The sequence below is a fragment of the Mesoplodon densirostris genome, chromosome 1 (assembly GCF_025265405.1).
Source record: "Mesoplodon densirostris isolate mMesDen1 chromosome 1, mMesDen1 primary haplotype, whole genome shotgun sequence".
Taxonomy (NCBI): Eukaryota; Metazoa; Chordata; class Mammalia; order Artiodactyla; family Ziphiidae; genus Mesoplodon; species Mesoplodon densirostris.
This window is the reverse complement of record NC_082661.1, coordinates 147,842,203-147,857,804: the sequence shown is the minus strand read 5'-3', so window position 1 is coordinate 147,857,804 and position 15,602 is coordinate 147,842,203. Positions and strand designations below refer to the sequence as shown.

At 35.7% G+C, this 15,602-nt stretch overlaps 1 protein-coding gene across 4 annotated transcripts in view; it reads left to right on the top strand.

Moving 5' to 3' along the window:
• SLAIN2 (SLAIN motif family member 2) overlaps positions 1–15,602 on the top strand; it is an 82,305-nt gene that overhangs the window by 49,820 nt on the left and 16,883 nt on the right. For 3 of the 4 annotated variants that reach the window (XM_060110280.1, XM_060110261.1, XM_060110289.1), the window contains one exon: positions 5,467–5,544. The exons of the other annotated variant lie outside the window; for it this stretch is intronic. In XM_060110280.1, the coding sequence (XP_059966263.1) occupies positions 5,467–5,544 (78 nt within the window). The remainder of the gene's footprint in view (positions 1–5,466; positions 5,545–15,602) is intronic. 4 annotated transcript variants of the gene reach the window in all.

Below are 15,602 nucleotides of genomic sequence, written 5' to 3'. Positions count from 1 at the left end.
AAAGATTGAGAACCTAGGATAAAAATGTTAATAAAAGAAGAATATATTGACCTTATCTTAAACTTTATGATAACTACTCACCTTCTTTAGTGGCAGACTTACCGTTGTATAATCAACTGCTGATTCCCTAGAATTTTCTTTTCCTTTAGGTGAATTTTTTTTTCTTTTTCCCCAGAAGTTGATAATTAAGGAAAATACGTAAAGAAACATAATGAGATTCTAATCACTAATTTACTTTTAAGTGGGATATATGTATACTGTTTCATAGTCATGTATTTCAATATTTGAATGATGTATAGGCAGAAGAAAAAGTAAGGTACCATCCTTTTTTAAAAATTGCATATACTTGTTTATTTTTATATATGTAGCTGTAGTGAAGCTTATTTATGATGAAAATATCACAAATATTTATTTTAGTATAGAATCACACTACTCACAAAAATGTATTTGGAAAGTAGTAAATCCAGAATATTGGCAGGTTTAAAATTTAATAAAGTTTATTTCATAAAAATTTTTAAAACTTGGGAGTTCCTTGGAGGTCCAGTAGTTAGGACTTGGGCTTTCACTGCCATGGCCCCAGGTTCAATCCCTGGTTGGGGAACTAAGATAACGGAAGCCATGCGGCACGGCCAAAAAAAAAAGAAAAAAAAATTGAAAACGTTTTGTTTAAACTTAATACATTATGAAGCAAAATAAAATGTTACCTTTTTTTCTGAAATTTTTACGTATATCTTTGATACATAATATATATGTGTGTTTTAACTAGTGTGTGTATATAGGTGTACTGTTTTCATAATAGCCTTTTTATATTGATATATAATTATGTACAGATATTACAATGGCAAGTTTTATACATAAATTAGCATTTTAAATATTTTATATAAACCAAATTTATATATTTGCTGCATTTTGTTTTCTTTTAAGTATTTTTCCAGCTCTTAAGTGGTAAAGCTTTGATTCTTACTTGCTGGTCTGCATGAACCTAACTTTGCAAGGTTGCTTCATTTCCACCTAAGGGACCACTTATTTTGCCTTGTTACTATGCCAATCACTATTTTTATATGCTTATTTGCTATGGCTGCATTATTGTGGATGTTGGCATTCAAATATGAATATTATGAGAGTTCTAATATATTTTCATTTTGGTAGCTGTTACCAATTCTTGACTTTTATATTTGGAAAATGTGAGTAACTTAAAAAGTTTAAGAAAACCAGAGCATTGCAGAGGTCATGGATACATGTAATTTTCTCAGATTCTCCAGTTAAAGGAAGGAATGTTTCTCATGGACAGTTTTTCAAAAGACTAGTGCTTGCTTTCTAAGACCACTAGAGCACAGGTTTAGTAGAAAGTTTAATTTTCAGAAAAATATAGGAATTACTGGTTCAGAAATAAGAGAGGAAAACCCAAGGTAATCTGCTGGTTTTAAAAAAAGTAGTATGAGTTTACTTTCACATGTATTGTCCCATTTGAAGCTCACAACATCTCATTTTTCATTTTTATAGAGAGGGAGAAGAGATCCATATAAATTATACATAGAATGTCAAGTAACTAGAAAAGTGGCAAAACCAAGCCAAATTACTCCCTCTTCTCAACTCCTCCATGAGTCTCCTGATTTCCTCCCAATCATTGTTTGGATTACATCATGCTGACCTAATTGCAAATGAGGAGGCATCTTGGAAAATATTCTTGGATGACTCTACTGGAGCATGATTTGAGACTGAACTATAAATACTTTGTGAATTACCACAAAGGGTAAAATAAGTCATTGTAACATTTATCCACTTGCTTGCTTACATTTAACTAAATGGAAGAATATATTTGAATAGGATACAGAGTATACTCCCAGAGAAGAGATGTATAGGATCAGTATTGTACTCTGGACCTCTCACTGAAGAGGTAGTGTCCAGGGCAGTTGTCAGCTTATACATAGGCCAGAGTGCACTTAGGCCCATGGGGAAGGAATTCTCATCCAGATTTCACTTGTAACCAAAACACTAAAAGGTTACATTAGAATTTTATATAATTATGAAACATAAATTGAAATAAATAAGTCATGATAAATCTGTGTAATTGGCTAAGGTACAAATGAGTGAGATACTTGTAGAACTCCTACTTAAGGATAAGTAGTGTAATGATGTTGTCAGTTATCACAAAGAGATTTTATAAATGTAGTTTTTCTGACCTTTACTTCTGGAAATGTTGATTGAATACATCTGGGATGGGGACCCAGAATCTGTTTTTTAGAAGTGTTTTAGCTGACTCGGGCATATTTAAGTTTGAGAACCACTCAATTGGACCTCAGCTGTGGAGGATCTCGAATATTTAGTTTGAATCTCTGGATTTTATCCAGTACTCAGTCACTTATGTGTTTCTTAATTATTCAACAGGTATTTATTGGGTGTATATATTCCAAGCACCGGGAATATAAATGTGAAAGAGACAGCTCGTGCCCTCCAAAAGAGGAAGTGATAGGCAGGAAGTGATGTGGGAACAGGAGAGGCATTACACAGCAGTATGAAGAGGTTTTCAGGAAAGGTATTGAAAGGTATCTCAGCCAACTCTGGAGGAGTTGTCACACGAGGAAAGGAAGTATAGGTTTTCCAAACAGTGGGACCAGTAATGAAGTCTTAAGAATGGCACCCTGATTATAGTGGTTTTGTTTGACTAAAGTGGGGGTCACAGGATGGTTAGTTGGTGCAGTGACCAAGGATGAGAGATGCAGGTAGGGGTTAGATTGTGGGAGCTTTTAAATATGTCGGGAATTCCCCGGCGGTCCAGTGGTTAAGACTGCATGCTTTCATTGCCGAGGGTGCAGGTTCGATCCCTGGTCAGGGAACTAAGACCCCATGAGCCGCGTGGTGCAGCCAAAAAATAAGTGAATCAAATAAATATCATATTAAGGAGTTTAAATTTCATCTTATAAGCATGGCGAGCCATCATAGGCTTTTAATCAGGGTTACTTAAGAAATTCAGTCTAGTAGCAATGTGGAGAATGGATTAAAGTTCTAGAAGGATTTGGAGACTTTCAGTTTAACTACTATAATTTATCTTTAAAAAGTGATTTTGGGGACTTCTCTGGCGGTCCAGTGGTTAGGACTTGACGCTTTCACTGCCGGGGCCTGGATTCGATCCCCGGTTGGGGAACTAAGATCCCGCAAGCTGTGCGGACAAAATAAATAAATAAAAAGTGATTTCGTCATTAGAAAACAGATCAAATTATGATTGATAATTCAGATTAAAATTTAGCTTTTGTTCTTATTTGAGTAACATTATTTGACTTTGTGGTATCTCATGAAAATCACTCATTTCATTCCATCTGTATCAGGCAAATTTAGAGTATACTGCCTGATCCTATTTGCTATAAACAGGATCCTATCTGATTCTTTGACTTTCTGTTGGACAGTTTTCTCTTGTCTGTAGATGCTGTTCTTGTGGCATCACCCATGAAACTTGAGGGCTAAATAAGGTCCATTGGAGTTATTGTAGCTATTAATTTAAATAAGATCTTTCCAGGACAGTTGATTAGAGATGATATGTTAAACCCTCGTTTAAAAAATTTTAATGGTTAATAGATACTGTGGATTGCCAGTGTATGTACAGTTGGTTACCTTTTGCCCTCGTTTACTCCACTCCAATCACCATGGCCTACTTCTGTTCTTCAAATGTACCAGGCACACTCCTACCTCAGGTCCTTACTGCTGCTTTTCCTTCCATATAGAATGCATTCCCCTGATATCTGTATGGCTCACTTCCTCTCTTCCTTCAGATCTTTGGGCAAATGTCATCTCAGGAAAATATTTCCTGATGACTCTATTTGTAATTGCAACTTAAATCTCCTACTTCTTGTCCCCCTTTCCTACTTAATATTCTCCTTAGCAGCTATCACCATGTCTCGGGCCATATATTTTACTCTTTGTTTATTGTGTTTCCCCTTCCCTAAAATCTTAGTTACATGAAAGTAGGAACTTTGTCTATCTAGCTGGCTACTGAATCCATTGTTCCTAAAACAGTGCCTCTAATAAAGTAGATAATTACTTGAAAGAATGAAAGAAAGCAGGAATGAATGAATGAGTGAATGAATGAAAATATGAATGGTTGAAAGCATGTATGAATAAATATGTAAATGAAGAATATTCAATGACGACAGCATCCTGTATTTCTGTGGGATAGATATGAAGTAATGCATTATAAAATTGGTATTTTTTAAGTTTGGAGAATTTTCTGCTTGTCTGCCTGGCAATATATTTAACTTAAACTGGCATACAGTATTATTTAGCAGCAGTAATGTGTTGTAGTAAGTGTTACAGAAATTGAAATCAAATGCATTTGGTACTTTTTAAAAATGTTTACTATTAGACAGTGAGAAAATCCTATCAGCAATGATATGGTTAAGCAATAGAGGGAAAGAAAAATTCTCCTGAATTCTTTTTGGTGATATATCAAGTAATCCATTTATCAACCCAATGATTGTTTAAACTCTGGCCAGATTTATGGTTTGAGATCTCTTTTGGGGGGCAGGTTGGGGGTGTTGCATATAAATCCTAGAGGTATATGAAGTCTGACTTTCAAATGGGTAGAATGACATTTTAGAGCCACTTAAATAGGTGACTGCACTGGTACATGTGGGAATCATCAGTTCATTGGAGCCAAAGTGAGATTTAACTCCAGATGGCTCTGAACTGCTGCTTAATTGCTGGTTATGAGAGTTTCGCTGCAGTTAATAGATTAGGAGTTCCGAAGAAAGCTTAGAACTCCTCATTGATCACTTTAAAAACCAGATGCTCTGACTCTTCCAAATCCCTCAACCCCAACACATACACACCCCTCCCCACCCCGTATGCATGTGTGCATAGTCCAGATATGTTGCTACCCAAAGTCTAAAGTGCAATTAGTTGAATTCTACAGCAAGATGATGTTGAACATATTAAAGCAACTAGATTGTTTACTCCCTTGAGGACCTGCCTGGTTCTGAGTTTTCTTCTCCTTTTTGAGTATGGGGATTACTATTTCATGTTAGGACAGTTCATCTAACAATAACTGCTTTGCCAAAGTCTGCTTTTTGCACTGAACAAGTACTACGTTTATTTTTTTTTTTCTGTACTGTGTGCTTGCGTTCATCACTTTACTTATTAGCTTTGTATTCTTTGCATCCTGTAGCATGTTTGCTGGTGGTTTGTTTTCTCTTTGATATTTTGATTGGTTTACATATTATAGATTTTCTCATCTATAAGAAATAATTTTGGAAAGTATGCACTTTGCACTAAGATTTCCATTCCCTTTCTTTTCCAACTTAATGCACTAAGCATCACTTTAAGATTCCTCTGCTTCTAGGATTCTAACATAGTCTCACCTTATCTGTTCCTTGATAAATTTTCAAGTTTGTATTAAAATATTCAAGTTTACAGAAGCTATAGTCTTTATCTTGTCCTTCCAGGCAAATATTACAGTTCCTTATTTTTCAACAGCTTCGCAAAGGCTGAAAAATTTGCCTCGTACTTCCCTCAAAGCCAAACAGTTGCTTCAAACTTCATCTACAAAAAGAGGTAACTACAGCCTCTTACTAAGTTTTAAATTTCAGCAAATGGTCAAGTTAGTTAAATCTTTTACCTTTTGGCATACTGAGTCAGTGATGTCTATAAGGCACATTTTAGTCTTTTTTTTTTAATACTAAAATAATGTGTATTCATTCTCTGTTACTTGGATAAATCCAGAAGAAACTCATTTTCTACAGAGGTATGTATTGGGTTGCAATTCTAAAAGGAATAAATGATATGTAGCATTTAATATTAGAGAATTTATCATTTTTCTTACCTGAAACTGAAGGTTATTGTTTTAACTTTGTTAGATAACTAATAAATGCTTTAAAATGAACCAAATGCCAGACATTCTGTATGTTATGTTTTTTCTTCTGTCTTTGGTTTTTGGATTTACTTATCTGTAGGATGAAACAGGCATGTTTTCATATTAGAAATTGATTGACGTTAAAGCAGAGTTGTTAACTGATGATGTTTGGAATATTCATGGAATGGTAGCTTTTGTAAGAACTGACAGCTGAAGAAATATATGAAGGTTGACATCAAAGTTATCATGTTGGTTCCAAGAGATTGGATGTATGGACAGCTAGGAAGAAGTAGAATTGGGAGGAACACTGTGGGATTAGATAGACCAGCAGTAATAAGAATGAATAGAAACCTCAGAGGAAATGGTACAGAACAAATATAGGCAAGGAGGAAAAATATTTCCCCTATCTAGGACATGTAGATTTCCTGATAGCTTCAGAACTCAATAAATAACAAAGATATATAAGAAGGATAAAACACTAACAGGACATTATATGGAAGGAGGAGGTTTGGGATTTGATATGTTGAAAAATTATTTAGTTAATATGGTTATAAAAGTACCGAAATAGGTACTTTAGCGAGTTCACTAATGCAGATATTTTAGCAATGATTTGGTGGATTAAGTATAATTTAAGGAAATAGTTTTAGATATTAGAATCCAAAGAAAAGAGAATAGTCAAATAGAAAAGTAGAATGTTGGAATGTTTGTGTCTTGGATGTCAGGGGCTGATTATAGGCCTCCAGTAGGGGTGTGTTTTGGTGCCACTGTCAGAAATAATAACAGACTGAATAGATTATGCTCTTTTGATGGAGAAGAAGGTGACTTATTAAGGATCATTGTAGAAAAGGTTCTTAAATTATTTGAGGACCTTAAACCTCTTTTTTGAGATTTCCAGATACTTTTGAGTACTTCTAGGGGTAGAAGGTAGGTGAAAAGAGATGATTATAAAAGGATTGTAGTATCTATACCAGGGCAAGAGAGGATTTTAAGTTTATATAAATTTTATTTTTTGTATGCCTCTATAAGCTGCTTCATAATGTTTTTTGGCATTAGGTACGCTTATATAATTTAAAATTTTTACTTCAAATTTTATGTTGCTATTTATTAGATCGAGAAGATCATAACTTCTGGCTGATTTTTTTGGGGGGGTGGGGGATGCCTGTGGAGGTTACATTATTTTTGTGATTCTGAACTACCAAACTGCCTGCCCTCTGTGATAAGATAACAGGAAAACCCAGTCTCATAATTCCTGGTACCTCTAGCTATCTAGATGACATGGTAAAGAGAGAGAAGTTTGTGGGTGTGCATGTTTGATTTTTTGTTCCTTTTTGTTTCATTTTGTTTAATCTCTCATTTATCTTAATCCAGACTCCCTTATTTTCTGGTCGTACTGTGGCTTGGTGATGATCATTTTACACTATAAGTTCTAAACCAATTGAAAAAGGAACAATATATGATAGGATTTAAAATACTAGTTTAATTACTGGTAAAGCTGAGTTGGAGAATATCTCTTGGATCCAAGGTCAAAATGGATTTTCTAATTTACCCTCATGTCTAGACTTTGAGAGAGAGGAGTCTGCATTGGGCTGTGGGATTCTCTGCTCTTGTAGGGATGTGAAGCAGACAGGATTCAGACACCACGTTTTCATAGGTACCTTTGCACATTAATCCCATCCAATAGAGAAACATGAACTAGATAGTAAATTGCCACATAAATCAGTTGTTCCTCATCCTGGGGATGAGCCTATAACATTTTCTAGAAAGCTGATTTACTTATTTTAAGGGCTCACAGAATCATGGGAAGAGGAAGAAGATGGTTTCCTTAACTATTGGAAAAAATGGTCACTTTGACTTTAATTGCATTTAGTAGTAGCTGGAGTTTGAAGATAGGAAGGGAAGTAAAACTATGTTGCCTGGCACAGAGAAACACACCATAAACATTTGTTGATGAACACGATCGTGCCACTAACTCAGGAACGGCTGGACATGTCCCTCTTTGCGTTTTCTTCTTGCAAAGCTTTTGTGTTTCTTCAGCCCACTTTTCTCTTTGAGGGAAAGAACTCATTGTGTTTTTTTAAGACTTCGTAGAAGTGACTGCTTAAACTGCTTTGATAAAGATATATTTTATTTATCTCCAGTTGCTGGGAACTCAGTCAAGTAGAGATAAACAGGGTAGAAACCTCAACAAGTCAGGGGAAGAAAATGAAGACTAATTAGAGAAGTGAATGTAGAGATAAGGACAAATTTAAATGTACAAACATTTTTATTTAGAAGGAAAGAAACAACTAAGGAGGAGTTCATGATGGTGGTTGTCTAATACTGCTTTAATTTTCTAATTCACTATATTTTGAGATATTTAAGGTGACATAAGCAATATTTATAAGAGGTTTTATTGATATGAACCCAGGAGTTTTGTCATTACCCTGGATCCGAAATTTAAAATTTCGTATTCCCTTTTCTATCAGCTAACACATATTGAATCTGAAGCATAAACAAGATGCATGCATTATATTCTTTTCTCTTTTTTTCTCTGTTCTAGCCCCTCTTTACTTTTTCTTCTGTTAACAGTTGTGATCAAAGCCAGCCTCTGCCATAAACAGTTTTTAGAGACAGTTAAAATTGAAGGAGTTGCTCTCTCTCCCATGACTGTTATATACAATTGGGAGAAGGAAAGGAGAGAGCACAGGGGCTGTTCTTGGGGCTCCCTCCAAACACACAAATTTCTGTTAGATCATTTCATGCTGTCTTTGGAATGATACTTGAATAGATTTTACTTACATTTAGACTTGCTAAGGCTTTTATGATTTTCTAAAATTCTTTTTTCCTCTTTAATTAAATCTTGACTACATCTATCAATTTCCTTTGCTGAGAAAGTCCTAGATCAAAATTTCCACCTCTTTGAAATTTGTGCCTTGATTTTCCTGATTAAATAGGACTGCGTTTTAAAATATTAAAAGCCTTTAACATTCTGTGGTTTTAAAAGATCACCTGATTCCAGTTAACCCTCATTATATTTTTATTCCTCCCTAACTCCCAAGTTTATAGATAAGGCAAAATGCTGCTACCATTAGAGGAGGAAACAGTTTTTACAATAGTAAAACTACAGCTTAGTGCACCTCTTCATATACTCTAGTTTTCCCTCAATTTATACTTTAACCTTATTAAAGGATTTCTCTCCATATCTGGAGATTGTAGAACTTTTTGACTTATCCTTTCATAAGCTGTAGTACATTTATCTAAGAATATAAAGATTAATAAATTTAAAAGGATTTCTAATTTATAAATCTATTTTTTAATCTTTGTTATTTTAAAATATAGCACAAATTCAGAAAACCATATAATACATAGAGAGCTTAGTGAATTCCTATAAGGTGACCCCCTTGTAACTACCATTCATATCAGGAGACTAGAGCTTACTACCTCAGATGCTCTATACCCATCTGTTTCCAAACACAATCCTCTCTTGACCCCCTCTCCCAAGAATAGCCATTCTTCCAAATTTTTACAGTGATCACTTCCTTACTTTTCTGTATAATTTTTATCATCCAAGTAATGAAATTATAGTTTTACCTCTTTAATATATGTCTTTTTTAAGTTTCTCTTAATTTATAGTTTTCCTCCAACTCTTTACTCCCCCTTGTTGTTTGAAGAAACCACCAAATCACTTGTCCTGTAGATGTTCACACAGACTGGATTTTCCATGGTGTCATTTATCAGGTTCCTCTGTATTTCCTATAAATTGTTAGTTATCCACATGCTTAATTAGATTCAGTTATGTTATTTTTGGCATAACTGAACCTAGACCACTGTACCACTCCTATATAGGTGGTGGTACTTGGCGTTGCCTGTTTCATGTGATATTAGCAGGCATTGATGCATAATGCCTATATCCTTACTTTATTAGGAATTTCAGAATTGGATTATTTCAATTCTAACATTCCTAAGAGAAACTTTTCCTTATTCTTCGGTTAACCAGCACTGAGGTTTTATTTCAATACTTGTTCTTTCCCTTTATTTACCAGTTTACAAAATAAAAAATTGGCAATCTAGGATCCTCCAAAGGTGACCAATATTTTTCATACACACACACACACACACACACACACACACACACACACACACACACACATCATTATAAACTTACAGATTTAAACATTTTTTAATGTGTTTCGATCTGAGTATTTTCCCAACTTTGGTAGAAGCATCTTCAAGTTGGTGTTCAGGTCTTTTTGACACAACCCTGGTAGTCTTTGATAACGTCTTGATAACTGGTATGACAAGATAGGCTCATCTTATACACTTCCTGCCACAGACCTGAATTTAGTTATTTCTCAAAGAAAAAATCCTGATTTCTTTTGGTAGGAAATGGAATTTCAAAACCAAAGTCTGAGTTTTTAGTTGTGCTCTTTACTATCCAGTTGGTCATTGTTTCTAGTTCTTTTCAGTTACTAGAAATATATATGTGTAGATTTGTGTTTGTATATTTTTTAAGATTGAATTCCTTAATGAGTTCATGCTGATACTCCCTAATCACATTTAGGGCTTGAGGATAATTACTTAACCTCTTTTAACTTAAAGCTTTTTCTTTTATTCTGCTCCGAGAAGTCTGTCTCTCAGAAACACATAGAAATAGAGTATCATTTAATAATTTGTTTTCTCCCACGTTTTACACAGAATCTTCTGGGGATAACATTAGTGTAATACCATACAATATGGTTACTAAAAGCAGTTTATAAAACTTTTTCCATAAATAGGTTACTAGGGGATAAGGGGGGAAGGGATAAATTGGGAGATTGAGATTGACATATATTCACTACTATATATAAAATAGATGACTAATAAGAACCTGCTGTATAGCACAGGGAACTCTACTCAATACTCTGTAATGGTCTATATTGGAAAAGAATCTGAAAAAAGAGTGGTTAATGTGTATGTATAGCTGATTCACTTTGCTGTACACCTGAAAGTAACACAACATTGTAAATCAACTATACTCCAATAAAAATAAAAAAACTTTTTCCATAAATAACTATTATATACTCTCCTTTATATACCTCACTTAGTCTCAGCCCTACATTTAAATAATATTTGATGCCTGCTACCTGTCTGTTGATATTGTCTCACCAGTCAGTTTTCTTGTTTAAAGCTTATCCTCTGTTAGATTCCTTAAGGAGTTATGAGAACAATATCCATTCCCTCAATTTTTGCATGTCGATGACAGTTTGTCTGCTCTTTTTTTTTTTTTTTTTTTTTTTTGCGGTACGCGGGCTGTTGTGGCCTCTCCCTTGCAGAGCACAGGCTCCGGATGCGCAGGCTCAGCGGCCATGGCTCACAGGCCCAGCTGCTCCACGGCATGTGGGATCTTCCCAGACCGGGGCACGAACCTGTGTCCCCTGCATCGGCGGGCAGACTCTCAGCCACTGCTCCACCAGGGAAGCCCTGTCTGCTCTTTTTATATTTGAAAGTCATTAGCTAGATATGAAATCTTTGGCTCACATTTTCTTTCCTTGAGTATCTTAAATATGTGACTCCATTTTTGTCAGGAATAAAGAACTGTTTCCATTACAATTGTTTGGTCTTTTTATCTGGATGTCCAAAGGTTGTTTTCTTCTCCTTTAAAGTTCAGTAATTTATGAGAATATGTCTTAGTGTTTGTCATTCTGAGTTGATTTCCCCAGATATGTGGTGTGTTATTTCAATTTGAAGTTGCAGAGTTTTAAAAATTTTAGGCAAGTTCTTTAGAATTATAGTTTTTTTTTATTGTGTTCTTTTGCTTTGGCTTTCTTTTTTTGTGGGGACTCTTCTTGTACACATGTTGGGTGTTCTTTGCCTTTCTTCTGTGTTTGTTGCCTTCTCTTGAATCCTTTCATCTTTCTTCATTTCTTCTTGTTCTATAAAAGTTTATTTTCATTGTTTATTTCTTTTAAAGCATAAGATACTGTGTATGGTGACTCTTGTGTTCCTTCTGTCTTCGACTTCATTTTGAAATGATTTATTTTATGTCTGATTCTTTTCTGTGTTCCACCACCTCCTTTTTGAGTGTTTTTTCATTCTGATTTATGTTCTTTCATATCTTGTAATTTTCGTCTTTTTGTGCGTGTGCATGGTGGACATATTTGGCAAGGTTTCACCATTAGTAGAAATATTCTATTCCTTATTCTCTCTATTTTTTATTTAATAACTTTATATGGGATTTTGCCTTACTCTTTTTCTATTGCTCATTTTTCTGTGAAATTGGTTTTTCTAAACGTTTAGAAAGGAAGTTTTAAGATTTTCTAATTTATGGCTCTACTGCTCCCTCTTCTTTGTTTTAGGAAACTCTTCAAAAATATGGCTGTTTATTTTCTGAGATTTCTTGCTTTTACTCCCCTCCCCTGTTTTAAAATTCGTCCTTTTGAAGTGTATAAATCAGTGTTTTTTAGTACAGTTGACCCTTGAACAACATGGGTTTGAACTGTATGGGTTTATTTATACACGGATTTTTTTCACTAAGTGTGTGCTACAATACTACACAATCTGTAGTTGGTTGAATCCACAGATGCAGAACCATGCATGTAGAGGGCCAACTGCAAAGTTACATGTGGATTTTCCAGTGTGCAGAGGGTCAGCACCCCTAACCCCCTGAATTGCTCAAAGGTCAACTGTATATTCACAGAGTTGAGCACCTGTTAACCACTGTCTGATTTTACAGATTATCATCACCCCATAAGAAATACCATGCCCATTAACAGTCACTCCCATTCCCCACTCCTTCCAGTCACTGGCAACCACTAATCTTTCTGACTCTGGATTTGCCTGTGCTGAACACTTCATATCAGTGGAATCATACAATATGTGATCTTTGCAACTGGCTTCTTTGAAACAAATTTTGTTTATCCACTCATCAGTTGGTGGACATTTGAGTTGTTTCCACTTTGTACCTGTTGTAAATAATGCTGCTAATGCTGCACATGTTTGCTGGTAGCTTATTTATTCTTATCTATCAGTCTTTTTGTATGTATGGAAGAAAAGCTAGCAAAACCTGTTCCCAGGAGTTTCTTCTGCCTCTTATGTTTAATAAATATTCTCTTGATAAATATATGCTTACAAAAATAATGGTAAGTACTGTACCCTAATGAAAGAAGAAATCAAGGGATTCTATGTCTTGTTATTTTTTTATGATTACTTGTCAGCCATTACAAATTTAATATGCCTTGGTGTTGTATATTATAAAACCTGCATAGGATAGTAGCCCCACAAATAAACTTTCTGAGTCTAGTTGAAAATTAAAATGGCGAAAAAGACATTTTAATGTCTACTCCCAGAGGTGTTTCTCTTTTGGTATTACCGAGAGGTAAAGAACACCAATCTGGGAATCAGGAGACCTGAATTCAGGTGTGACTTTCCTGTTTATTTGCTCAATTGATTTCTGTGGTTGTGGCAATTTTCCTTCTCCGTAAAGTGGAAGGGTTGTAGTAGTTACTAGTATCTCTTTTAACAAGGATTTTTTTAAAATTATTTATTTATTTTTGGCTGCGTTGGGTCTTTGTTGCTGTGCGTGGGCTTTCTCTAGTTGTGGTGAGTGGGGGCTGCTCTTCGTTGTGGTGCTCAAGCTTCTCATTGTGGTGGCTTCTCTTGTTGCAGAGCACAGGCTCTAGGCACGCGGGCTTCAGTAGTTGCAGCACGCAGGCCCTAGAGCACACCGGTTTCAGTAGTTGCTGCTCACGTGCTCAGTAGTTGCAGCACGCAGGCTCTAGAACATGCAGGCTTCAGTAGTTGTGGTGCTCAGGCTCAGTAGTTGTGGCCCACGGGCTCTAGAGCACATGGGTTTCAGTAGTTGCTTGCTGCTCATGGGCTCAGTAGTTGCAGCACGCAGACCCTAGAGCACATGGGTTTCAGTAGTTGCTGCTCATGGGCTCAGTAGTTGCAGCACATGGGCTCTAGAGCACAGGCTCAGTAGTTGTGGCACACGAGCTTAGCTGCTCCGTGGCATGTGGGATCTTCCCGGATCAGGGCTTGAACCCCTGTCCCTTGCATTGGCAGGCGGATTCTTAACCACTGCGCCACCAGGGAATTCCTAACAAGGATTCTTTAACTCTGTAATGAGAGAATCATATTTACTTCATCTCTGTGGTCTTTAATAACCAGAAATTATTTTAAAGTCCTTATTACGTCAGTAACCTGTTGCCATCATTTATGGTGCATAGACCATTGAGTGACTGGAATGCTATACCTATAAAGTAAGGGATAGTTGACAAGGAAGTTTTTTGTTTGGGGGTTGTTTTTTTTTGCGGTACGCGGGCCTCTCACTGTTGCGGCCTCTCCCATTGCGGAGCACAGGCTCCGGATGTGGAGGCTCAGCGGCCATGGCTCACAGGCCCAGCCGCCCCACAGCATGTGGGATCTTCCCGGACCGGGGCATGAACCCATGTCCCCTGCATCAGCAGGCGGACTCTCAACCACTGCGCCACCAGGGAAGTCCGACAAGGAAGTATTTTTGTCTTTATTTTTTAAATAATTGAATGGCATATGTACTTTGCTCCCCATCAGTCATGGTAGCCAGTGTTTGGCAATGTGTGTATTTTTATTGCAAACTGTGCATTTATTGGATATTTACATATTTTTAAGAATTATACAATTAATGAATTTGTAGTTTGGTTGACACATGACTGTGAAGATAACCACTTGAAGTGTGTAGTTTTTATATTGCAAGATAGTGTTTAATATTGAGATATATTATTTGTAAAAGATTTTGTATTCAGTGAGTATCAGGCTAAAAACAGTCTACAGTTTACTCAGTTTCTCCATTTTAGAGTTAAGTGCCTGCTGAATTATACAAGCCTTAATTAGAAAATAAACTTACCATTTTTTATTAAATGCTTATTGAAAGACAAAAATGAATATTCAAAAATTAAGAATCCTCATATCACCCACCATTCCATTTTAGAGATGACTTAGACACCACAGTTAACATTCTTAGTCATATCTCAGTTTTATAAATAGAATCCTAATTCTTGCTTGGAGCAGATAACATTCCTTCATTTTGTGCCTTGATTCAAGTGTAATTCTCGGTATCCACAATGAGTAAAGAGAAACTATAGCCTGCTGTCTTAATTAATTTGGGTAATGGAGCCTAATTTACTTAATCCCTATATTTTAGTTAATTTATAAGGACAGCTTAGGAGACTGTCCTGAGTGACATTGTTGAATATCTTTCTAGATAACTGAGCTGCAGCAGGCTGAAAAGCACCATCTTCCTTAGATAAGGGAGGCATGGATATGATACACCTTACAAATCCTATAATATTTTACATTTTACCAGCAGTTTACTTACACATTGCTCATTTGATCTTTGCAGCTAACCTGTGATATTTGCCGAGATTTGTTTTATTAGATTTACATCTGTATATCTATTTTCTCTTTTTTAGGGTGCAGTGCAAATGGTTTTGCATTTAAAATTTTTATTTCCACGCATTTATTGCCAGCGTATAGAAATACAATCAATTTTTGTATGTTAATCTTCCATCCTGTGACTTTCCTGAACTCAGAATTTCTGGAAGGTTTTTTTTGTTTTGTTCTTTTGTTTTTAGATTCCTTGAGATTTTCTGTGTAAACAATCGTGGAGAAAGTTTCTTTCTTTCTTTCTAATCTATATGTCTGTTATTTCCTTTTCTTGTTTATTGCACTGGCTAGAACTTCCAGCATGTGTTACATAAGAGTGGTGAGAGCCTATATCCTTGCCTTGTTCCTGATCTTAGAGGGGAAGAATTCAGTCTTTCAT